The sequence below is a fragment of the Plectropomus leopardus genome, chromosome 6 (assembly GCF_008729295.1).
Source record: "Plectropomus leopardus isolate mb chromosome 6, YSFRI_Pleo_2.0, whole genome shotgun sequence".
NCBI lineage: Eukaryota > Metazoa > Chordata > Actinopteri > Perciformes > Serranidae > Plectropomus > Plectropomus leopardus.
Genome location: NC_056468.1, coordinates 22,329,296 through 22,356,203, shown reverse-complemented (window position 1 = coordinate 22,356,203; position 26,908 = coordinate 22,329,296). Strand labels below are relative to the sequence as shown.

Sequence of the window (26,908 nt, the reverse complement as noted above, 5' to 3'; positions counted from 1 at the left end):
TTTGCCAATGGCTACTAGAAAAGCTGAGTAGACAGACAACAGACAGCTTTAGCATCTAAATTGAGGGCAATAAACCTTGCAGGATAAAAGACTAATTGACTAGTTTGTTAGTCAGCAGTGACATTGGTGCACTTTAATGGGCTACCAAGGTGATGCTAGCTCAAGCAACCTGTATTCTATGGCGGCTGCGTTAAGGTTAAAGAAGTTATCATCTAACTGTGCCTATGCATTTCCCTCGAACTGTAGACCTTTGTGAAATCCACCTTCATAGATCCACACTTCGTTGAGAAACATCATTGCCACTTTTCAACTTTTCACTGAGACACTTCAAGTGTCTGCCAGAAGTTTTACATCAGATACTCAAAGCTTCTTGAAGCTAGTCAAGTTATAAAAAAGCTGCTGTTTTCACCAGTATGCAATATGACATCTCTGAATGTTTGAGGTCAGCCCCTCTCCAGTCCACTTCAGACTACATGTTGCAATAGTTAGTGAATGAGTGTCTGAATTTCTCTCCAATTTAAAGGAGTTAAAGTCAGCCCTATGGTAGCCTAATGCAATATTTGCTTTTGAAGTGACATGATTTCCAGTGGGAATGTTATGATGGGACTCCAGACTGCAGTCTCCACCTAAAGGAGGCTATGGTCCTACTTAGCATAAGTGAAGCCTATGGCATGTGTCTGATTGCATGCATGCCTCTTCTTGTGTATTGGAGTAGTGTGTGTGCATAAATGAGCAACAAACTCTCATTTCCATATTCTCTCCAGAGGCTGAAGCTATACTAAGCAGGATTTTCCAAAAAAATGTATAGACCCATACAAAAGTAATCCCTCTCAATCTTCACTTATAAACTACTTGAAGTATGGCAGTGTATTTGTCTGCAGAGACCGCACTGTGCCTGTATTTTCTTATTTTCTTCTGATTTTGCTACATTTGTTTGGGACATTTGTGGGCTGCAATCATGGGCAGTGGTTGGAGGCCACATGCCCAAAACAGAGCTCAGGGACCAGGGAAAAAATTGTTATCAAGTAGTAACAGCAAGTATTCAAGAGGAAGCTACCAAAATCTTGAGCCCAATGCAAAAAAATATAAACACATTGAGGTGAAATGTCGAGCTAGACAAACCTCGATCTTTGTTGGCTCCCACTTTCACTAACGAGCACCGAAGAGGACAATGATGACCGATGCGATACGTTGGCCTGTTTTTGGTCAGATAGATAGGTGCCAGCTGTTATCTTATGGCCCTTTCCCACTGCACAAAAAAACTACTGACAGCTTAGAATCAGAATTGACTCACAAGTCAAATGACTCTGCAGTGTCACAGATATTTATCGGCTCCAGCTCCAATCGGCAGTGATGGAAATCCATTACTGTGCATGCTAATTTTAGGCCTTTTGCAGGCCCAATGTAATGACAAGTCGGCACAAAATACTGTTTGTCTTCGTCCAAGCAGGGCTCGGACATTGCTCCAATTTAGTCTGCACCAAGTTTGAGAGAGACTCTGAATTAAAAAAAAAATAATAGGAGTAACCACATTAACATTTTCACTGGCCTATATGCTGCTGTCTTTTGTCTTCCTCCATAATCTGACTTTACAACGTGACACACCACGAAAAAAAAAAGAAAGAAAGGCAATAGGAAAGAAATCTGTCACCTGTTTTTATAGGTTTTCCTGTTATTGAAAAAAACCTTCATGTACGTAATACTTTTGGTGCAAATGGGGTATTAGTAATCTCAGTAAAGTATCTGCTTTTCCATTACAACAAATGTAAGATTCCAACAACAGCAGCTTGCAATGTCCTGTACATAAAAGCAGTGTAAGGAGGAGGGGCCAAGTTTAAATGTTGTGTTTATATAAGCAACTGACAGTCTCTACATAGTACACCTTTTAATGCTCATTTATCTAACTCATGTCATTGATCTTCAATAATCTACTTCATTTTTCCTATATTCAATGTGTGTTTGTGTGTGTATGTAAATTATTTTCTCCTCACCTTAAAGACCAGCTCGCCCATCAGTCCGTTCCACTGACCATCAGGCTGCAAGCTGCCATACTTGTGGTCGGGAGCGACGTAGATCTCGTACTTAAAGCCCAGGTAGTTGGACAGGGCATCAAGGACGTCAATAGAAAAGCCCTGGTACTTCTTCGGTTTTCCGAGAACGTTCTCTGACACCATTACAAATGGCTCCTCCTGAAAGGCAAAGATCAATCAGTGTGTCAGTAAGCCAGTCAATCATCCGATCAATACACTGGTCATCCAAGCATTAAATCACCCAATTACTCAAGTGGCCATTATACCACCACAAATGCTCATCTTAAAGGTTGGGAGAATGTCTGCTGGAGACTACATTACACACAAACTGTACAAAAAGCTCATATTCAAGACATTCTTATTCACATTATTAGTGTAAGTTTACAAACATCAGTTAAATGCCTGAAAAGTAAAGGTAGATGTAATACTAATGTCGTTAAACATAACAAATGGAGGTAACCTCCCTCTGGAGTTTGCATTCTTAAAGAAAAAGACGGGATAGTTGAAAACATTTCATACCAACAAAATCATAGCCTTAATGTTTTAGAAAGTACATGTTTTACATTCCCTTTTACTGACACATTGCTACCCTTGGAAGTCACCTTACCCAAAACCTTGAACTCACAATATGCATTACATCTTATGTGTTTGGATGAAAACAGGTTTTGTCACCCCTCTGACATGTAAAGGGTCATGTCTGTCAATCTTATCCCATGTAACTGCGTATCACCCGGCCCGTCCTTATGACATGCACGAATCCTCGATCTGTGGTGCAATCTGAGATACTAACATGAAGACTCATAAAAACATTCCTCTGAAGTGCCTTAATTTAACAGATATTACTGTATAAAGAATTGGACACTGTAGAAAACTAAATGCTACTGGTAGCACATTTTTCTTTTAACAAATGTGGTAGGAAAAAAGTTCAAGATAAAAACAGTGTTGTGACCAGAAATAAGTCTGCCTTCTGTTGTTGTGAAGTCAAACTGGATGCTGACAAATACAGCAAAACAGATGCAACGACAAGCTGTGCTTAATATCTGTCCACCTGTGTAAACACTTAGCTAAGCGCTTTCTTTCATAAAAATCTGGGATTACAGGAGAAAAACAAGATGTACCCCCTAAATTTTGTTTTTGGCTAGGCTCCCAAAGTTCCCTACTCAGCTTTCTTTTTATTCGCAGAGGGAACCATGCTTAATAATTTATTTAAATATAACCTATTTAACATTTTCAAGTGAATTCAAATGTTGAAAATCAATAATCGCACCATGCAATTCAGCAGATTTGTTTTTTATTGGTTCATTATGAAATGCGCTTGAGACAGCTCAACCTCTTGTTTATCAATATCACCATGGCATCTAAAGGGCAGCTTCCTGTTCAGGTTAAATGACATCAAACAATGCTGACATTTTAGGCAATTAAGTGAACATAGCACAAGAAGAAACAAGGTATTTTTCAACAAGCAGAGCAGGAAGCTTGTAAAAAAAGTAAACTGATGTTTACTTTAATTTACTGTACGTGGATTGAGTGTTTCATTGAGGAGTTTTCTCTTCAGCTCTTGTCTGTTTCACCCTCCCCTTTCTTCCACACCCCTCTTTTTCCCTCTTCTTTAATAAATCCCTATTGATGAGTGAAATGTTTTAGGCCAATATGTCTTACAGATTTATGAGGGCCTGCATGTTATTGACTGGATACTGGGTGCATATTAAGCACACGCACGCACACGCACACACACACACACACACACACACACACACACACACACACACACACACATACATAGAGGCTATGCTATGCATTAACTTGGCTTCTAATCCTTGCTAGCTGCTGCTGTTCAATAAGCTATTAGGCAGTGAGTGGACATGAATGCCAAGTCCCTCTCTCACCACAAGCATCCATCCATCAAGACAGGAACACCCAGTAACACATACACCCATACATACTGAATAACCCCCAAGTACCACTGATTGCTTCCCTATGCGGATACTTTACTTGCGTGTGTCTGCTCTGTGTCTGCTCTGTGTCTGCTCTGTGTCTGCTCTGCGTCTGCTCTGCGTCTGCTCTGTGTCTGCGTCTGCTCTGTGTCTGCTCTGCTCTGCTCTAGATGCAGCTCACTAATAACTGACTGGGGGCACCTGTGTACAGATGCAGGTCTATATAAGCGGCTCCTCACACTGCCCGCATTCTGTCTGTCTCTGAAACAAGACACAACTTTTCCTTTGTTCTCTGATGCCTACCTTACAAGTTAAGACTTTGAAAAGACTTTTAAAAGACTAAAGTCTGACCCCCTCTCACATCTTAAGACAACGAGTCTTTAGTCACACACTCTAAGGTTTTGCAAAGACTGTGGATTTTGCTGGGTCACTATTTTCAAGACTACAACTAGATTCCTTCTGAGATTATTTACCATCCATTTTCCTTTAAAAATTAAGATAAATGGACAATTCCTTATATGTCCTAGAGACATAAAATCAAAGACTTCATGTATTGACAGTGTTCTTGTCAACTTGGCATCAATATAATCCATAAAGACAGACTATTTTTGTACAAACTTTACATTTTAGCATTTTTCGCTTTAACTTGCTATCAGCCTCCGTTGGTGAGCTGCTCGATTTTAGTGGGAGGAGACTGTGGTGATGACAGGCAATCCATTTCAAAATCTAAGATTTCTCATTAAAATAAGTGCTGGTTGCTGGTTCACCCCAAATTAAACATGGACTCTTGTTCGGTCAACAACAACTTTCTATAGAGGACCAACACTTGTTCACTTTCTTGAGCCTCCTCGAGTCGCCTCCATGTTTACTGTCTACCCGCTTTGCTGCTTCCTGTTTGATGCTGGAGAGAGCGCACAAATTAGTAAATGGCAAGGTTCACGTCATTGAGCTTCACTATTTGCATGAGCCAATACTAAAAACATACGACAATATGAAACATGTTTGATCTTGTTGGCAGGTCAAGACAAGAAAAAGACTGACATAAGGCAGCTCAGACTGAGTTTAAGACCACCTTAAAGCAAGAGATCTTGGTCACAGAAGTGTGCCCCAACAGAGTTATAACTCTATAAATTCATCTAGGACAGTAAAAAATGACTTGTGAAATAATTTGGTGTAAAGCCTGTACTTTATTCTTTGTAAATTTTAGTAAATGTATGTTGTATTCTGTTGCATCTAACCCGGTGTCGTGTCCCTCATAATGGCTTTCAAGCCAGTCATAACAGGAACAATAACACAATAAACCATTTGCCCGGGCCCAAATACTTTCAAATGCACTTCTAAGGTGAATGTTTACAGTGGAAGCTCATTTCTAAGGAAAATCGTGTATTAGCTATGTTGACATTTTTATAATTTGATTGGAACAAGTGAAGTCAGCGGGGAATTTAGATATCAAGGTTTAATAATCAACTGTTTTGCAAGCAAACACGAGGGTGTAAAAATAGTACACACACAATACTTTCCCAGCCTATATTTACATATTGTTTATTCCACATTCCATAAGTGTAAAACAACAGGAGTCTAACAAGCTACTGTCAATCAGTCCAGGGCTGCATTATACTTTTACCAAGCAATTATAGAAGCACAAAAACTAAGAGCAATTCAGTAGCAAAGACTCAAGAATAAAATGCTGGTTTTACAAAGTATGAAAAAGATGAAAATATTTATTCAGTTTAAATTCACTTGACTGATAAATTATAAAATTGAGCTGCTCTTGAAAAAAACTGGAAAGATTCTCATTTCAGAACACATTCAACTCAACTCACCATTTTTGTTTGTCTGTTTTCCCAATAACTGTGCTGCTCGTTGTGCATTGATTGCTTTCCAAATGAACAGGCTCTGTGGTATACAGTGAACACAGCCCCCAGCACATAAGCACACATCCATACTGTACACAGGCCTGTGGATGTATACACACATGCCCACCCACACGCGCTTGCAAGCTAATAATGGGACGCAACCAATAGCAGCAACCAATCAATACAAGGCAAGAAAACTGTACATGTGCAACTCTGCGTAGGTGTGCGCATGTGGGGGTGCCAGTGTTTGAAAGTACTGAAAGCATGTTAGGTATTTTATCATATTATGGTGCACTGTCAGTACAGAATGCATTAAAGCACCTCATGTCCCTCTAGTGTCTCAAAGCCAACCCACGATTTCAGCTCGGCTCACTGTTCTCTGGCAAGGACAGGGTTGTTTGACACAGATGTCATTTCAAGTCGGCTGTACAGTACATGACAGTTCTCTACTTCACTCAGACATCAACATGAACTGTTCCTTCACCTGACTAGATGGACACATCACCCACTGGACTGCCACTGGTCTATCCTTCTTTTTTGAAGCTTGTAAAACATGATGGCTGTTTGGAAACACTGGCTATGGCTACATGCACACTAAAATTCCCCTGTAATTCTGAATCAGAATCAGAATCAGAAATACTTTATTGATCCCCGAGGGGAAATTGCCTTTAGTTACAGATGCTCCCATTCTAAAGTCCTAAAAGAAGTAGGAAAGTGTAGAATATATCAATAAAATTTAAACATAAGTACTAATATAAAATAAATTTATCTAAACACTAAAGTATAATATAAATGTATATTTGTTCTTGTTACTACTGTGTGATAAAGAAAACAACAGATTAACAACATTTGAATATAGAATATTACACATGGATGTAGTTATTGCACTGGATTATTGCACATCAAAGTAGTTACTGCACATTATTAAGAGTCGAGTAGACTGATTGACTCAGAGTGTCTGACATTCAGAGTGAGGATTTGTACAGTCTGATGGCCACAGGCATGAATGATTTCCTGTGGCGCTCTGTGGCGCATTTTGGTGTTATCAGCTATGTGCTGAATGTACTCCTATAGCTGGCTTTACGGATCAGTCTGTTCAGTCTGACGGTGTCTGCTACCCTTAGCCTGCTGCCCCAGCACAACACTGCATACAGGATGGCACTGGCAACCACAGACTCATAGAGCATCCTGAGCATAGTCCTGCAGATGTTCAAGGACCTCAGCCGCCTCAGAAAATAGAGGCGACTCTGGCCCTTCCTGTAGACGGCTTCAGTGTTCTTAGCCCAGTCCAGTGTATTGTCAATGTATATGCCAAGATATTTGTAGTCCTCAACAAACATGACCATATTCGGGATTTGATGCGGGTCCATCTAATTATTGTGAATTTGGCCACTTTCAAATTAGAACATGTGGGGTATGCAAATATTTTTCAGAGCATTATTTGGGCATGTATATAGCCAATTTGAAACAGGGTATTTTTGACTGTAGTTGTCAAATCTGTGAAACTATCTAGCCAGAGTCATTTGTTTTTTAAAATCTGAATTAAAAAAAACAACAACATAGAAGTGTTTCAGTCATGACTTCTGAGAGGCAACGAGTCATGTAATCGTCTAAACACTTCCCATTGCTCACTGGTTTGTTTGGCTTTGGGCTGCCGGTCTCAATCGATAGTCTGTCAATGGTTCCCAGACTGAAATCTTGTCAGGAAAAATTATCTTCTGAGATGTAGTCTGGCTTTGTTTTAGTGTTTTAGTTGAATGGGGCGCCCATCTGTCTCCCTTTCGTCTCCTTTCTCTCTCACTCACCAGCTGTGATATACACCATTTGGCATCTTTCCATACCCCAATGTCTCCAGCTTTCCCTAAACATATGTCTAGGACACCTCCTCTCTCTCCATCTATCCATGCGTCCATCCATCCATCGAGGCTACAACACTTCCCACTTGACATCCTTGCAATATTTTCTCACATCCCACTATATCAAGCAATTTTACTTTTCCACCTCCTCTTTGTCTTTCTGATATTGCTCCCATCTCTCGTTCACCTCCTCCCTCCTCCCTCCTCCTACTCCCTTTCCTCTACTCTAATTCCTTTGGTGCAACTTCATCCCTTGTTTCCTCTTCACTGGAAGTACCACATGAGGTCTTTGTGCTCATCTGGGTTTTTTAAAATTTTTTTTGGAGACATGATGGGGACAAGGAACAGCAATTTTCTACAAAGACTAAGTAATGGCATTTGAAGGGTCCTCCAAGGGAATGCTGGGCATGACAGTGTCGTGGTGATTTGTTGTAGTGAGCATCATGAAAACACTCTGTGGATTTGTCTGTGAAATTGGTGTAAAATGTATTTTGAAAAGCCCTGCCAGACTCTGCAGAAGATTAGATTTCATATTGTTATAACAATGAATTCTCCTTCAGCCTCTGTTTGATAAAGATGGAGAATAGGTTTCAAAAACAAATGACAAGTATTGCAGTACTTTGTGATAAAGATGGATGATGCAACACAGATTTTTCTCTTCATCCTTGCAAAATCTCAACAGGTCCAACAATTTTATCAACTGGTACAAACTAATTAAGGTACACTTTCTGCTGTGAACTTTTCAGGGCGTCCCTTTGGTATAAAGGTTAAGGCAGCAGCCACAGAGAGCAATGTTTCTAGCCGGGGACCTTTACTGCATTTCTCTCTGCCTCTGCTATTGCTACCTTATAAAGACATACCTCATAGGATTATTTAATCTCACTGAATGTCTGAAACTATTAGATACAGAAAGTTATCCATCATTTATCGGGGGACTCAGAGTACCTCCATCTTAGGCTCTGCATAGACGCGTAGCTTTTTCAAATGTTGCTGTCGTTCCTGGCTTTGTATAAGTGGAGGTAAAGTTCATTCACAACTAGGCTATTTATGCAATGTAAACTGTCACAGGCTTATACTAATAACTAGCATACTGTGTTTGTGGGCACACAAGTGTTTCGTCTGTGAATCTTAAGAGTGAAAATGGAGCAGACTTTTGTAGTGATGTTTAATATTGTCCATATTAAAGGCATGTTTAATGTTTGTTTTAGGTGTGTTTTGAATCAATCAAATTTCACAGTATTTCACAGAAACTCAACAAAATTGGATATAAACCCTACTGTCAACTGTTCTGGAGGTGTGACTGCAGAGCAGCACAGACACACCACCACAGAACTATAAATGCTCCCAATGATGTAGGCTACTTGCGTATGCTATGGCTTAGCTTCTGCGTAGAGCCTACACACACCTTCAAATCAACCTTTTCTGTGTGCCTTATACTCCTCCAAAGTAAAACTCGGGGTTCATTTTGGGAAAACACTGAGCGCTCTTTTATTATCTCCAAAAATGTGAACTCAAGTTAAAAAGGGACATCTTCTGCCTTTGGCTGCATATTTGGGCTGCAGTATATGTTCACAGCTTGCTGCTCATAAATGTGGAGTAGGACCAAAGAAATGTGGGTGCAACCTCGAAAAATTAAGGAGCACCGAGTATTATGAGAGAAATCAGCAAAAGATTAAAACTCAGCTGTTGAGGTGAATCAAACTAAATTGGGAACATATGCAAGTCAGTGAGTGGTTATTGAAAGACCGCCTGATTTTGCACCTTCAGAGTGTTACATCTAAAGAAAATCAACTTCCTGTCTAGAACTAATTATTTAAAGTGGACCGCTGTAAAAGCTTTAAATTAAATTTCCAGTTGTGAAATATCAATTTCAGTGACACACACCAGAATGTATACTCTACTAGCGCCTGTAGAGGACCATGAACACGTAATTATAGTGATGCAGTCATTCCTTCTTAACATCCATTTAATAATCAATATAGTCCCAGCCAATCAATAGCATTGATTTAGAGTCATTGGCCCTAATAGCAGTATGATCTCACCGCCAATTAACTAATCGATAACTATTCAACAGTCTGGAAGAGAGACCAGAACGACCAGATCCTTTCACACGTAAATGTGTGTGTGTGTGTGTTCGCACACATGCTTATTTGTTTCAGTGTGTTACAGGGTGAGAGCCACTCTGCATGGTCCTGTATGAGACCATTGCCCCTTTCAGATAGAAAAAAGCAAAAAGCAGAAAAAGCTCAGGGCAGAGCAGAACAATCTGTTCCAAAGGTCCCTTTAGAAACCTTTACATCTTGCACACATACTAACACACACAAACACACACAATCAGGATTTGCCCTCCAACCATTCTCACGCAGACAGAAAACAGTGCATCCGGGCAGCACCCTGGACATTTTCACTTTATTTCCATCTATTTCTGTCTTCAGGCCCTCATGAGGCATCAGTCATTACACACACATATTTACACAACCAGAGGTACACAACATGAAGTGTTGAATGAATACTAGTTGTGTGCATTTAGGAATAAATGTGCACACACACCTATAGGAGCCACCCTACACTGATGATGGGAAAAGGGCAACATTCAGACACACAATCCTTATTCTTTTTCCCTTAAGGTTGATGGAAATCAAAGACTGAAAAAAAATGAAAAAGAAAAAAGCCTAGCCACAGATGTCTGGCATTATCTCTTTCTTCTTTGCCTCTCACTTCAAAGATGGGATATGAAGAATTTACAGCAGTGAATCTTTAAAGCACTCATGGGATGTACTCGAATCGATGCTGCAGGCGAGACAAAAAAGAGCTGAGTCTCGCTATCATCAAAACTCCGACAGTCTCTATCATCTAGCTGTCAAATGTCAAAATGGGAGCTAATGAAATGATGATACTTTGGTCCATTAGTAAGTTCACCTTGTTTCTTTGGGTTTCGCCTTTGTCACATAAATGTTTGTCGGCCATTTTACGTCCCTCTACTTCTCCGCAGAGACAGAGCTAAATGACGAGCAGAAAACTAGACAAAAGGACGGATTTACAATAGAGCAAAAGGCTGAAGTCTGACACGCCAGCAGTAGTCACAACAGTCCGTCTTTGATTCTTCTGAGTTAACAAAAGGATGACTTTCAAACAGGTAACACTGAAACAGGTCTTTTTTCTTCTTTTTTTTGAAAACTCAGAATGATAAAAAAAACAAAAAAACAATGCATACAGAAATAAAAACGGGTCAGATATACTCACCAGAACAGTGACGACTCGTAGCACCACTCCTCTCATGTTATTTTCCAATTTCCTGTCTGTCAGTGTGCCATTTAAGCCGTGAACTGGGTCCCATGTTGCCAGCTGCAATGTGAAACACAAGAATACAGACAACAGTAAGATTCACAGACATCAGATTTGGTTTACCATATGATAAACTGAAGAGCGACAAAAAGGCAAATACACTTGGAGGATATGCTCAAGATCTTCACTAAAAAGATTTAAAAACAACAGAATACTCATTTAACGAAATCAGAACAGAAATAAGATGTTAAAACACATTCACAAAGGACAGTAACCTGATCCATCCAAAACACAAACATCTATTTACCCACCTATATAACAATTTTGTTCTATTGTTTTCCACTTTTGAACATACTATACATGATCTATTTCACAGATCACGCCAAGGTTTATCTCTGGAGCACTGAGCACTGCAGCTGCGAAAACGATGATTTTGTTTTATTCAAAAGCGGTTTATGAATCTGACTTCTATGTCTATCAAACTGCATAAAAAACTTAAAATCTTTTCCCCAGACCACAAGTCCCAAAGTCCCGTATTTTCTTCATCTATATGCTGCCATATGCTTTCAATAAAATACTGTCTTTTAGCTACACAGATCAAACTAGCCTGGTTTCCCCACAGAGAGAGGTAGTAGGGGAAAAAAAGAAATGATTTGGCTGTCTGCTATCCAAAGACAAACATGCACAACACCACACACACACACTGTGATAGACACAAAATTGGCAAAAAAACACAGCTTGATTTGTGCTTAGACGAAAACACAAACACACCAGAGAAGCAGAGGGCAGGCTGCAGAGGGAAATATGGGATAATCCATTTCTCTAAAGCCTGAAGACACTGTTGAATGTGCATTTCTCTGCCAATTCTGATCAATTCCCTTCTGGGACCAATACTTACAGGGAAGCTTTACTAAACTGGTTTCTTTTTTACGCCGTGAACACTTCATATCCTGTTTGAGGTATTGTTGACAGAACAGAAAGCAACAGTTTAAGTCAATCCTCCAGTAGAATTATTTTCTGTATTGAAGTCAGAAAGTTGTTGCATTAGAGGCGACCGGTGTGCTACAGTATGATGGCAGCACTGAAGTTGACCAATGGGCAACTGGGAGAGATCAGGTTTAATTGCTTTTATCCCATTTACACATTCATTCTGTAAAAATGGGCCCTTAACACTCACTGTAGAGCCCCACAGGTGTTTTTACTTACTGTGCCTGATTATATCTCTTCCCAGGCCTGTGTGCAGTCATATACCATGTTCTGAAAATTTAAGATCATCATACTGTGCACAATTACTTTTCTATTGTATTGAAAAAACAACTGGGCAGAGAATCTCACCTTTATTCTAGCTATTTTGAAAAGGAAGCCTTTTTACACATACTTCCATTTCCATTTGTGCAAACAAAACAAACAAACAAAAGAACCCCTCTTTTGATTACATTTATTTAAGGGTTGTGGTAACTGATAAAGATAGTCATATTCTGTAATACCATGATATTGTAATGTTTTCTGTGACAGTTATCATTTTCACTCATACTGTTACAACCCTAGTGTGGATGTGCTTAACATCTCACTCTCCTTCGTCAGTGTTGTGCATAAACTTGCTCAAAGAGTGCATTCACTCACATTTCTGATGAACTGAGCAAATCAGTTTGCAACATATGAACTTGAATTTGAGCATCGTTCACACTTGCGACAGTTAACAACTCATTTTACGACAACCGTCATGCTGACACAACAAACAGCGGCAGACAACGCAGCATCAGTACTGCTAAAGCCAGTTCTTCTGGATATTTGAAGGTCTTTTATGAACAAATCAGTAATTTACAGATTCCAACGGGGAGAAAAAATCTCACATAAATGTGCAAATTGTCCCCATCAGGTCTGAAAAAACAAGTAAAAGAAATCAGCCCATTTGGCAAAGAATTTTAAACAACACATCAAGGTGAAGCATTTGGGCAGTCTTGAGAATTATCTGCAAGTGAATGATCACAAGATTTTTTTGGGACTGTGAACTTTGTTTAAAATCTTAACTGAACTATAAACGCAAACAAGTTAAATTTAATCTATGTGAACTGAGCTTTAAGCTAGCTCTGGTGAAGTGTTAATATGCACAACCCTGCCTGTTGTACCTGTTAAGGAGGGACAACATCTAAGAATCTTATTGATACAAAAACCCGGTGGCCTCTCGTAGCTCTGCCTAACTTGAGCTTAAGTCTGATCCACCATAACTGAAAACACCAGCATATAAGTGCAGGACACTTAAAGAGGTCAGGGTATTATGTCCTTTAAAGGCCCTGCACAGCTGTCATCCACCCAAACAGGTTTTCGCCAGATTATACCTCTTCTCAGGACTGAGTGGGCATGTACAGACATTCTGATTGACATCTCTCTGACTCTCCTTTCAGCTTTATTGCACCTGTTGGGGCGGAAAATATTACACCTTTGTCATTCTCTTTTTAGTATGTCCGGTCCAGTGACCTCATGTAATTCCCAGCAGAGCTACACCTACCTTTAATGTGAGCCAGGGTCTAATCAGCCAGAATCTGTGAAACACCTTTGAAGGTGTTCAGGGAATTTAACTCTCCGGTGCATCATCACAACGCTGCTGTGATTTCAAATGGTGAAATTCACTGATTTGCCGCTTGTCTTTCTGAATTTATGTAACTCACACGGATACAGTCGGGTACAGATTATTTTATATGCTATCCTTGTTTCAGCCTGGGGGGGGGGATGTGGAGCTAGAATATGAGTCTATCTCTCCCACATGTTCAAAAACTGAATCCCCTACTTCTGTTTTGTTCTCTATTTTATAACATGCAGAAAATAGATGCATTTGTAATCTTTTGTTTCTCTTAAGATGAGTCAACTAACCTTAAAAAATACTATTGTATTCTTCTCAGTACTATCCCACTGTCAATACAGCCTGTGATCACAGTGAGTGAATGTGAGCGTACACCCTACTCTTGCCTTACATATGCTGCCTATAACCCTGCCTGGTTTCTAAGTGTACTTTGTGCTGTGTGGGTGCGTGCGCAAAATGCAAAAGACAGAAAAGACACACAAATATGAGAAAGACAAGACACACACGAGAAGGCACTAGATTAACAACACTGTGAGACAGAGAAAAAAAAAGACAAGTAGAAACAGGGAGCACACATCAGACAAACAAGATACTGATACGTGGTGAGCAGTGATGATGAGAGACATTGTAAAAGGTGAATTTACAGCACAGCAGCTGTTCTAAGTGCTTGTAAAAACGTGAGTGCGTATAATCAATAAAACATTAGCGGTGCAGCCAAACGGCAACAAGGCAGGTTGATATAGCATGAGGGGGGCTTTCACTTTACATTCATACCTGAACACACCTGCGGGGAACAACTCATGCCATGTGCATACACATACCATACAAACACCTGTGCACACACATATTAAGCCAAGATAAAGTAAAACATACGAGAGCACATGCACACATAATAAAATAGTGCATATTGCTTAAAATGTTGTACATTGGCAAAAAATAAACAGAAATTCAAAACAGCCAATGATGCATTCCAAAAAACATTCTTCAGCGACTGTTTTAATCAGCATCAATCTTCTAGTAGCCCAGCTGACAAGTTAAATTTTAAAACATAACTCTGACAGGTGTCGATCTTAAAACTGGCATGTGTTAATTTTCACAACGTTATTGTGACATAAGCTCATCGAGACAACACAGGAGTACATGCTCGTTAGCACTAACACTGTGAGCACACGGGCACCGAAAACAACATTCAGTGACATAAAACACACACAGTAGGCCTGTGTTGTCTCTCGTTTGTCCTTCAATAACATGCAAGTGACAAACGTGATATGAACGCTAAGATGGCTTTTAAAGAAATGAAGGACACATTTTTTTCCAGGTTTGGGCATTCGGAATATTGTATGGACAGAATAAGCTAAAAAAAAACAAAACAAGATTTTTGAAAAGGAGATTACTTCAGTTTCGTGACAAACTGGTGAGAAACACGAATGAGATCAGACGTCTTGAGTCGGACCAGAGGAAGCGTTTTTTAATAAAAAGTGAAAACAGGGATAGATAAATAAAGCATGACAAATACAAATTGAAAATGTGTTGCAGAGTGTGTGCTCCCTTATCAATGTATTCAGTTGTCTACTTGCTTAAATATTGACCCTTGTCTCTTAATAGTGTAGCTTATTTTAGGCAAAGCTCTGTGAAAAAAGTATGGAACAGTAAAATATACAGTAAACTAGTGGACCTTAGCACACCCTTTCCAAGGCACATTATATTCCAGGCTTATACTAAGCTGTTTAGCCGTACAGCACTGAGCCACAGCCCTTATATATAAAGTTAATGTGAAAATACGTAGATAAGATTTACAGATAATGACAGTTACAAAATCAAAAGAGTGTGGCTTTGTTTTATTTATCAGCGTTTCCTGTACTGCCTCTGGAAGACAAGAATTGCCTTCTGCTGTCATTTTACCCTTAAGCAAGGCAATTAATATTGATTCCTCTGGACTGCGTTAATAAAACAACAGTTCCTATAAAACACTGCTTTGAAAACTATGTTGGTCTCTAATGCCTGTTGCTGCTGCTATCAGCCAATAAAGACAACCTCAGTTTCTGCTCTCGTTGAGGTGCTAAATCCCTAAGCCACAAAAGTTAAGACTGCACCATGAGCCTGTGAAATGAGAATATGAGAATATTAAAGAAGATTCAGCAGTGTTCATTCTGCAATGGGCTGTAATGAGAGTAGTCCGTGCTGCATTTCCAACAGTGTTTAAACATAAGTCAATAAGATGAGGAGAAACGCATCAATCAACCGTGTCCAGCACTATAGTAATCACAGAGGCTATCAATCAGGGGCAGGCTGCCTTTGTTTGCAACTGTATAGCAAACACTCAGTCATTTACAAACACACACACATTATGCATTAAAGGCAAATCTAATTTTACTCTCCCACTGTCGCTGTGGATAGACCATGATACATTGTGGATTTTGAAAGCCATGATTAAATGATGACTAAATGAGTCATGCCAGCCAAAGGGGTTTGTGTTTGTTTTTTAAGGCCCAGTTACTGGAGGTGAGGAGGATGAGAGATTTATCCAAATTGCTCTTTGTAAACATCTGCTGTACTGTACTGAAGAGCATGTTCATGTTCAAATGTATTCAAATGGGCATTCGCAGTTTATGTGGAAGCACAATGGTCACTCTGAAAGCCAATTTGGGTATATTCCCCTTTGTTTTCACTGTCAGTTCTTAAGAAATCCCTACAAACAGATTACGGTGAACGTATGCAGAATCTATAGGCAATGGGACAAGGTTTTGGCATTCTGGTTTTAATTTGTAGTCTGTTTGTCCGAGTAGTATTAGCCAATCACGTTTGAGCAGCAGGTAAACAGAGCAAAAGAGGCAGAACAACCGACTTTATATAAAGATGGATGGCGTAACAGCTCCCCAAAAGTTAAGCAAAACAAATTGTTTGCTCCCTCCATGTTAGCTGATGGGACATAGGCCAAAAAAATAAGAGTAAATGTCATATGAATTTTAACCAAAGATGGTTTCTGTCATTTACGGCAGTTCCTCTCAATTTGATAAATGTTCAAGTGTTTGTTTTTCTAATAAGTTTGTTTTTAATTAGTTATTTAATGCCTTTATGGAGGATTTTGTGACATGATTGACAGCTGTGTGTGCCAATCGCTATGCCAGCGTCACTGAACGCTATGAGTTGGACAGGTGGCCAAATACAATCTCAGCACCCATCGGCTATCGCCTGATGTCAACCAAGCTATAAGATAGCTTTTTATTTCATTTACCTGTGTGATATGCAGATACCTGTTTACAGAGATTAGCCGAAATGACAGGCACTCAGAAAAGTAAGTCTTGGCTTAAATATCTGCTTGGTACATGGGATCTTCCAAAATATTGGCCGTTGCCCCCAGGGGCTAATCATAATCAGACCAACAGCCAATAGGTTTCAAGATTGATTCTCAATTACTTGAATACAACTTGTTAAATATCTTATTACATCTGTCTATCTCTGCAATAAATTTGGTGAATGAAAGGCTAGTCTTAGACACTTTGATTCACCAGCCAAAAAATCAGAAATTATCATTCAGCAATTTTGATTATTACCCTTCAATAAATGCTGCTTTTGGATCTCTGCTGTTATTCACCTTATTCGTTCCTCCTAGAAAATATTACTTATATATCTCTTCACATTGCTGCAAATTTGGTTGATCATGATGAGTTCTTCATGTAATCCTTTAGTGTCCTTGAACATTTTTATTTTTTAAAATTTAAAAATTTCTCAGACCAACTTATAAAAGGAAACAGATGAGGAAGAGGTCAGAGAGTTGCAATGAAACGAAAGCACCTCTCTGCAATGTTACACTAAAACTGGATATGCTACATTATCTGAATATTAGGTTTTCTACACTGTATTTATATTCTTTCGACTTTCACATAATAGGAGAGTGTTAAGGTAGCCTTGATATATGTGTGTGTGTGTGTGTGTGTGTGTGTGTGAACGAGCACATGTGAGTCAGGACCTAAAATGGCAGCCTGGCTAGCAGAGTGGCCCACTGCCTCTGCTTATCTCCACAGCTCCAGATAAGGGCTCATTTCCCCCCGACAGTATGAAATAAATGTGCATTTGTGGGTTTGTGTGTGCGTGTGTGCATTTTAAGTGAATGACCCACTGTGCCTAAACCGTTACCATGAAGACTGAGGCTTCAAAACACTGCCATTAGCATCCCACAATGCTTTTCTTCCTATTAATCTAACGCTATCTCTATTCTCCTTTCTTTGCTTCTCTCTGCTCGTTTACTGCTCTCTGTTCAGCGTCTCTTTTTGCTTTGGACTCAAGTACATTCTGTCTCTCAGTTTCTGTAACTTTCAATGCATCTCCCATCATAATACTATTTTCTCTGAAAAAAATTTCCCTTTATCACCTAAATAAGACTGATATAACACATTTTCTCATGTACCTAACCGTTATTTATGTTTTTACTGAACTTATTATAGTATAATTATTTTAAGAAATTTGCATGACTGATATTTTGATAAATTAAATTTTTTAGATAATCTCATATACACCCTGCAGTGCTCCAAAGCAGACAGTAAAAACCTTCCAGACAGCGAGGGGAAAACAAACAGTCTGACGGTATGGCACAACAGTAAAATGAAACAGGCACTATGTTGTGATTCTTATGCTGTATTGTTTACAAAGAATGTATAAAATAAAAAGAAAATATTTTTAAGTATTTTTTTGTTACCATTCGAGTAATGTCCAGTATTTGTGGACAAAGCATGTATTTTTGCCTCGTGTGGGGAGCTGCATAGCATCAGGTTGTAAACTGTTGCAGGGGGTGGTAAAACATTTTAATATATCAGCGTCCAACAGTAACGCTGTCTACTGTTACGGTTGCTGGTTGTCTCTGTGGGCCTCATCGTCTCCCTGATCCCATGTGAACACAACATTCAGCACTCAGCTACCTAAACACTGAGCTTCCACTGGTACCTTCTATAGACGGTTTCACTGGCATTACATTACTAGGCAACAGCTTGGGTCCATGTTTATCTCCTGTCAGTTGACGTCATTCACATACACAGCAAAGGGGCCTCTTTAAAATCATTATGCTGTTGAGTTTGAAACGGTCCTTCTGCTATCATATCTACTGAAAAGATTTTGAAATTCTATCAAAGTCTGAAAGCACCACATTAAAAAGAAAATAAAAATCACTTACAGGCAGATCTAGTGATTAATAAAGTTCAGTGAAAAGAGGCAACTCTCCCAAAGCTAGAATCTGATGAATATTAATGTCTGTAAAGCCATCAAGAAATATGCTTGGGTATTAAGATGTTTTAGCTATCATCATTTGGGCTCTTTTTCTTTTTTTGCAGTCGGTGGAATCATCTCGACTAATGTGATGGCAATAAAGTGAAAAACAATACAACATGTAGCATCGGCAAATTGCAGCTTTAATGCTTTATGTGGTTCTCAGGGGGAATCAATGTTGCATCTGTAAGAACAAACAGATATTCAAACAAACTATGATAAAAATAAGTGTCGATTTATTCATATCACTCTCAGCAGCAGCAGATGTTGTCATTTTGCAGAAGTGATATGTGAGATTTCTCACAGCAGGGTATCATGTTTTTTCATCACGGCTTGATATTAGTTCACATTGTTCATTGTTTCCTCTAGTCATTTGTTTTCATTAACTTTTTTTGCAAACTTTGCAGCTAGGATTCATGATTTGTGTTTGTTTCTTTCCTTCAGGGAATGATGGTCTGTATCAGTGGGATCATTCTTCCACCTGTGTTTTGTGGATATAACACACCTGCTTTTAATTAGTGTTCTTAATCAGGCAAAGAACAGTCAACGATGTTGTTTTTGAGGTGGAAAAAAGAAAACAATTGAGAGATTGGGACAAGAATAAAAAAGTGGAGAGATTATGAGCTCAAAGTCAATAAAGATGAAACACACACACACACAGACACACAAAATTGATTACGTAAAGTGTGTTACTTGCCTGAGTCCAGATCTCTGAATATGCCCATCCCACTACACTCGGGCTACACTCATTCCTCCGGCATCGTGACATGAAACAACCAATGAGAGCTGCAGTGGGACTCAATTAGCCAATCTGCACCACGGGTGGGACTAACACCGTTGTCAAAGGATGCCAATGATGACGTCAATGCCAGAGCCAAAGATGAGTAGTAAGAACAATGGCAAGTGCTATAGACAAAGACAGACTGCTAACAGGACCATTTCATATCGAAATGTCTTCTGAATATTGCCTGACATTGTAGTTTATTTTTACTTTGCTCTGCTCCACTCTTAAAAGCCCTACAATACATGTACTTTTACCTCGCTCCTCTTAGATTGTGTCTGCCTCTTCTCAGTGCGCCAGTGTTTCGCTTAATTCAAGTGTAATCTTACAGCCAGCTGCAGCATTCACATAATAGTCAGCTGACGAAACAAACAATAGTATTTGCCTACTAGGCAAAAGCCATGGTAACCTTCCTTGTTGACAAGTAACTGCTTGCAAGATTCACCGTCTGTCAGCCGGACAGCATCTGTTGCAGCAATATGACACACAGCCAGATGGCATTACTTTGAAACACTGCTGGTAAGAGCGTAATATAAGGTGCTGGAAAGTCACCTTAGGGAGGGCCGGAGGGTTAGTGCTCCCGGACTTTCACCTGGGAGCCCGCTGTTTGCTTCCCATATGAATGTTGAGCCAAACCATGCTGTTTTCTAAACCTAACCACGTGACTGTGTTGAACAAGGAAATAAACATAAATACGAGTGTTTTGAAAAGTCACAATGCGTTTGACAGGCATAAACTGACATGTTGCCCAAGAACATCAACAACAGTCGAAGAAGGATACCTAGTGTGTCATACTGTAGATGTGAACGGCACTGACCAAGCTGTGATATTTGACAGGTTGGTATGATGTTGGATTTTATGTAAGCTTGAGCGACATTCATGAGGTCTCTAGCTTAGCAGTCTGTCTTGACTCGTTGGTGCGTGTATGGGCCACGTGGTCCTGGTGATGTATATGCTGCTCTTGCCGCTGAGACTTGGTAGCAGATATGCATATCTGTAGACTCTGCATAGGTGTACACCTTCGTGCTACAGTGCTGGTCTGTAGTTATTAGTGATTAGGAAAAATGGCCCCCCTCCCCCACAGAAATCAGAGTGGATACAACGTCAGCTTGGAGATGAAAACAAAGAGAAACAAGTTGACAATTATGTCTGATATCAGTATAACAGCATTTTAAGACCATGGTGACCTGACAAGCAGCATTACTGTAATACTGAAAAAAGGGGACATACTTTAGTCACTTTCCAACCTTCACTGTAATCGTGACCATCAAACACTTACTGTACACACACACACACACACACGCACGCATATAGACCTCAGGCGTTTCAAGGGATGTGCAACCACACAAATTTAAAAGTAATTGGACCATCGACCGGTGCTGTGTGGGGGCCAGAAGAGTCATTTAATGTTACAACAAACCCTTTCACTCCACAGAACTCACCCAACCATCCAAGCCAAACGCTTAGCTGAATACAAAACTTACACGTATGGGCACACAATCAAACAGTATGTAGGTATCCTCTAACCTAGATGGCATCTGACAATCACTGAAGGGTTGTTTCAAGGCTTCATCCGTCTTTTACTTTCTCTCCCTGTGGCAAATGCATCAAAGAAAAACATGCGACAAACGGTGAATTTTGTTCTGATTGTTACATACATGACTCATAGCAATTCAAAACTCAATCGATAGCAGTTGACATTTTGAAGCAACAGAGCAGGAAACAGTGTGTACAGCCCTGGGAGATAAGCGGCAGCGACGAAATCAATATGCACAGGAAGTTGTCAAAAGCAGAACTATTATAAAGTATGAATAAATGTCAAACATCCTGCCCTACAATATCTCCAATTAGTACCAAAACACAAAAAAGCAACTCTCCATTAAATTAGATGTGGGGAAGTATGGCATTAGCCACCGTACTTCTTCTTTCCCAACATCATCAGCTCCATTGGTGGAGGGAAAGATTTGATTTTGGGCTTTCCAATGCTGTGCAATATTGAATTGTTAGCGTAGACTACTCTTAGCGCCCAGTGGTTTATCTGCTTAGTTTTCACCAACAGCTAGAAAAATACAATCTGATTTTTTTATCCCCCCATTCATAAACTATCTGTTTTCTCTGAGCTAACCTTGTTTCATCTGCCAAACACTCGCTTCCAGCCCCTGTAGCTCTGTAACACTCCTTCTGTCGTCTCTGCCAAACACTCATATGTCTGACATTGCATTAAAGAGACAGTAGCCAGGCACGAACACAGACAAGCTGCTGAGCAGTTTCACTACTCCTGTCTCCCACTCTCTCCACCAGTGCCCCCCCCCCCCCCCTCCCCTGCTGATGAGCAACATGTGTGTCAGTGAAGTCTCCAAACAGCTTGCACACCAGGCTTTCCTTCTGTCCTCTCCCCAAATCTTCCTCTCCTCCAATCCCTCTTCCAGTTCTTTTCAGCCCACAAACCCTTCCTTTATCTCTTCCTCTGTGTCTCTACACTCTCCCTCTTTCTCTGTCTTCTAACAGGGAGGAGACAGCTTGTTGCAGCAAGCAGTCCAGGCTGCACTAGTATCAGTGCTCTGCACCAATGGCTGCCTAATCGCCTCCATGTAGTCCATGTGCCCATCCACTCTGCTCCCTCCATGAAAAGTAGTTCCCTTCCAAGCGTTCTTTTCTATTCTGTTGTCTGAATGTGTCTCCACATGTCTCCCTCTCTCATTCATATTCACGTCTCAAATAACTGCACCAACTCTATTCCGTTAATTCCTGCACTTTTGACTCACGTTTTATATGATGGTGTTTGTTCTAAATTGTTGCTATGATGGAATTATGAAATACAGAAAGGTATGCCCTATTACAATCATTGTGTCTTTGATAATGAGACTACTACTTGGAAAGCAATTATATATGAAAAAGCCACTTAGGCCAAGTTCTGCCTAACTGCCCACTTCCCGCATATAATTTGGTTCCCGGAAACAATTACGTGCAAAAGAAATATTGCTGGCAAATTGCTGATAAACTGTGTAATATGTCAGCTAATAATGTAAAAGGACACACTGTCTATTTTAAAAACAAAATCAGCAGGGTTGCAATGCACAGAGAAAAAAAATGCCTTTGCAATTTTTAAAATAATTTTTAAAACTACAGACAAGCTTTTGGTGGATGCCTGGACTATTTGTATTTCTGTCTTTCTCTCATACAAAGAAAAAACAATTCCAAAACATAAACGCAAATAATTACTGTAGAATCTGTTTGACTTTTGGGTACATTTCACTCTTTGGAGGAGCTCCACAAAGCAAACCCCAGAAGGAATAATGGGTGACACTTTGCTCTATTCCTTATTTCTGATTGGATTGAACCTGCTTGCATTTTATTTTTTTTTATTTTTTCCCTATATTTGTGTATTATATTAGAACACTACAATTTAGAACTGGGGCTGCAGTAATTATCTATTGATGAAGAGAAAACATCATTTTCATGTTTTTTGTTTTTTTTTTTTTGGGCTAACTGGGATTACCCTTAATTGTTAGTTGTGACAGCTCACAAAGTAATGTTGAAAATCTTAAAAATCTAAACATTTTAAAGTAGCCTAGTAGTGTAATTACAAAACAACAGCATTGTTGATACGTAAAAAAACCGAAATATTACACATATCTGCTACATACCAAAACGTTACATACCTGTGGTTTGCAGAAACATACAATGCCAGCTGTTATTCTCATGACTGGGTTGCTTATCTCAAATTGAAATCAGGGTGTTGGTTGTGCAAGGGAGAGGGCATACAAATGACTTTAGGTTAGTGGATTTGTAACAGATGTGTAATACCAGGTTAAAGGTTTGAATCAACCCCTCTGAGAATAACTGTGTTATTTTCTTAGGCACAGCAGTAGTGTATGTTTGTAATATACAGTAAGTAGAATGGACAAAACCAAAGCAAAAGACGAGAATGAGAGCTGCAGTGTATTGATGGTGGCGCTTCTGTTCGGGAATTGAAATAATAAACTGCACATTTGGTTCTGCTGGATCACTCATACAATATCATTCTCTCTGTCTCACTCACACACACACACACACACACACACACACACACACACACAGAGTTTATAAAAAAACGATCATTACAATAGCAACAAAAACAAGCGCTGTTCTGATTTCCCAGATGAGCTGCAAGTTGTTTTATTGCTTGCCTGAACTGTGTGTGCGAGTTGGGGAGGGTTAGATGGTGTTTTGGTTTATGCATATACAATTCTAATTTATGCCTTAATGTTCTCTTAAATACTAAACTTCAAATGAGTGAATTGCCAAATAATTACGCTGCATTATCATTTAATGTATTATCTGTCTGCTTTTAATTGAACAAGAAGGCAGCGTTTTATCAAGTATTGCCTTACTAAATAAAAATCACAAATGCAATGGATTTCCTAGAACATCTTTTTTACATCAATTAACCTCTCTGTTTGAGATAACTGAGAGCGTATTTGTGTAAAACTATAAAAGAAACACATTACAAATTAATGATAAAGATGTTTACATAATTTGTTCATCCCTGTTTATGGTTTTCGGTTTTTTATGTTCTCTTAGATGGGAAGTGTAAAAAAGACAAGGGCAGAACAAGGCAGACAAAAACCAAATAAGAAGCAGGGAGCAGACAGAGACGGTAAGAGGGAGACTGCGAGACAAAAACAGGGATTAATTTTTTTTTTTTTTTTTTTTTTTTTTTCAAAAAATAGAGATGCTCTCTGTCATTGCTTTCAGTCTCCCCATAGGAAAATGAGGAAAGAGGTGTCAGACTGCACAGAGTGACGATGAGGAGACTGATGGAAGACTGCTGAAAGGTTGAGGATCCAGTGGGGAATACAAGTTTCGACCTGATAGGCGTTACCTGCCAAGTTCTGCAATAGTATTAATGGGAGGAAAAGTTCTCAACTGTATTTATCTGTTGTCTGTTTTGCTCTGTTACTCCCCCCTTCCTCTTCCTTCCATCATTGCTGCATGTCTGCCTGCCAGCCTGCTGTTTGGTATAAATACAGACAGGAAGGTGTATGTCTCTATTTAGGTCTATTTAGGTCTTTATGTTTCTCTCCTCTCTTTGCCATTACGCTCAGGGATGCACATATCGTTGCCTCGCTCTAGTGCGGTGGTGTGTATACAATGACTTGGCCGGTTACATCTGTTTAACACAACTTCACACATACATATAGCTATGAAGCATGCAGAAAATATATGCACACCTACTCTTGTACTCCACCCCTGAATCACAAACACATATACGCTGACAAGAAAATGCATGTATAGATAAAGAAGTAAATCCATAGAGATTGCAAAGTGAAGTTCAGCACAGCAGGAATAATCTAAGTCACTAAATACCTCTGGGTTATAAATAAAACATGCACATATGTGTGTGGTGAGAAATGATGTATGCACATATGAAGTGAAATATCATAATGACATGGAATGTAGAATGAGCCTTAGAAATGTGGTATTAAACCCTCAGAGAGGCGACATGCACAACATGACTTTACTTATGTCTTTAAACCTTTTTATTCACGTGTGAGGGGGTATCAGGAAAAAGTGCCATCCAGACGACTAATCCACTAACATGGACAAGCTTTCATTTGGCCTTCACCACAGGTGATTTATTTAACGTCTTCAGAAAAATTTAAGCAACCATCTGGCCCACTAAAACTTTGTGAATCGCTATCTTAAAGAAGCAGAGCACCATAATCCTACAGAAACCCTTCTGCAGGTTCTACAAAAAGCTCACTGACAAACCTTGAGGTAGATGGATTTCTGTTGTATAGGGCAAGCTTCACTGTGTTTATGTTTTCCTCCTCTTTTTTTCACTGCCAAAATACTAGGTGATTGTATATTGGGAAAAGTGATTCAAAAACCATGCAAAAATAGGGGAAAATTAATAAAAGAAAAAAATAGAAAGTATCAAATTTATTGCCGTTGCCTTTAGACATAATTTTTTTAATAAACTGACTAGAGCAGCTGCAAATTAAATCTGGCTGGATTTTAAAACCAGGAAATGTAGATGGGCTGGACATTCTCGCAGTCTATTAAAAACGTTTTTTTTTTTCACTTTTGGTAATTAAAATATTTAAACAAATGCTAATAGTTTTGAAAAAAAATAGCAATGTTTATTGTTTTACTTACTGAAATAATAATAATTTTAAAAAATCTATATTTTCGGTCACGTCTGACCCACGCACATCACAAAGTGTGGAGATAGAATAAAAAATGTAATCAGTGCTATCGGCAAACAGAAGTATAACAAGTTAAATTATAGTAACCAATAGCACGCTCTTTCTCCCAGTGACTCCCCTCTCTTCCCCACATATAACACACACCACACCTCGGAACGTTTTCCATCGAGCTCAAAGAAAAGTGTTAGGGAAAAGACATAGGATGTATATTTGTATTTTTTGACCAAAGCCCAGATATTTTGAAAAGCTACTAAATGTGGTCAGAATTGCATCACAAAAGAAAACATTTTATGAAAGATATGATTTGTGGTGTTGGTATGCCATTCTGCACATCTTGCCTGATCGGTACTGCTCAACGGAGACAAGAAAGACGATTGCTCACTTGTTAGCTTCTTCCAGTCACTATATGCGCTTTACATGTTTGTCATATAGTTACATCAGAATTCTGTATGCTGGGCATCTTGTAGGTTGCTTCTGGTCCGGATGTGGCCTGTGGGTTGCCTGTCATACAGTTCAATAGACGTTATTGTTGATCGTGTGACTATGTCTTGTGGACACACACAGCCCTCTTTTTTTTTAATTGCAGTAGATTTGTTGAACGTAATCTAACTACTAGCAACTATTGAGTCTTGCATTTACTCTAATCTTACTACTTGTTTACTGTTTGATTTCTCAGTTGAATCTTATAGACCAGCTGAGTTAGTACAAAATGAGACCTAGCAAGTCAATTTACGCAATGCCAGCTGCACTCAGATAGTTAGCCAGCGTGTCGGTCAGTGTGACAGCTAGACGGTTCAGTCGGTGCAGCGGACAGTAAGTCAGCTAGTCAGTAAGCTGGTCACTCAGTCAGTCAGTAAGCGTGACTCAGTTGTTTAAACCTCGACAGGTCTGGTTGACAGCTGACTGCTGGATGTCACGTACTGTACCTCTGAAGAAATGGACACTGACATCTTTGGTCTGTAAAAGTGTGTGTGTTTGTGTGCGTGTTGCACGTGTGCACAGTTAGGGAGTGTTTTACAGCCATTCTGGCAGGAGGATACGCTTGGCACCCTTCACATCTCAGCTGTCCAACACTTTTCCTCTCTCTCTCTCACTCACTCACACACACACACACACACACACACACACACACACA

The 26,908-nt window shown here is 39.5% G+C and overlaps 1 protein-coding gene across 1 annotated transcript in view; it reads right to left on the bottom strand.

The window, feature by feature from the left end:
* The window catches only part of grid2 (glutamate receptor, ionotropic, delta 2), a 475,468-nt gene that overhangs the window by 111,409 nt on the left and 337,151 nt on the right, over positions 1–26,908 (bottom strand). The window contains exons 8-9 of the mRNA XM_042488775.1: positions 10,920–11,021; positions 1,992–2,189 (exon numbers count right to left, since the gene is read on the bottom strand). Of these exons, the coding sequence (XP_042344709.1) occupies positions 1,992–2,189; positions 10,920–11,021 (300 nt within the window). The remainder of the gene's footprint in view (positions 1–1,991; positions 2,190–10,919; positions 11,022–26,908) is intronic.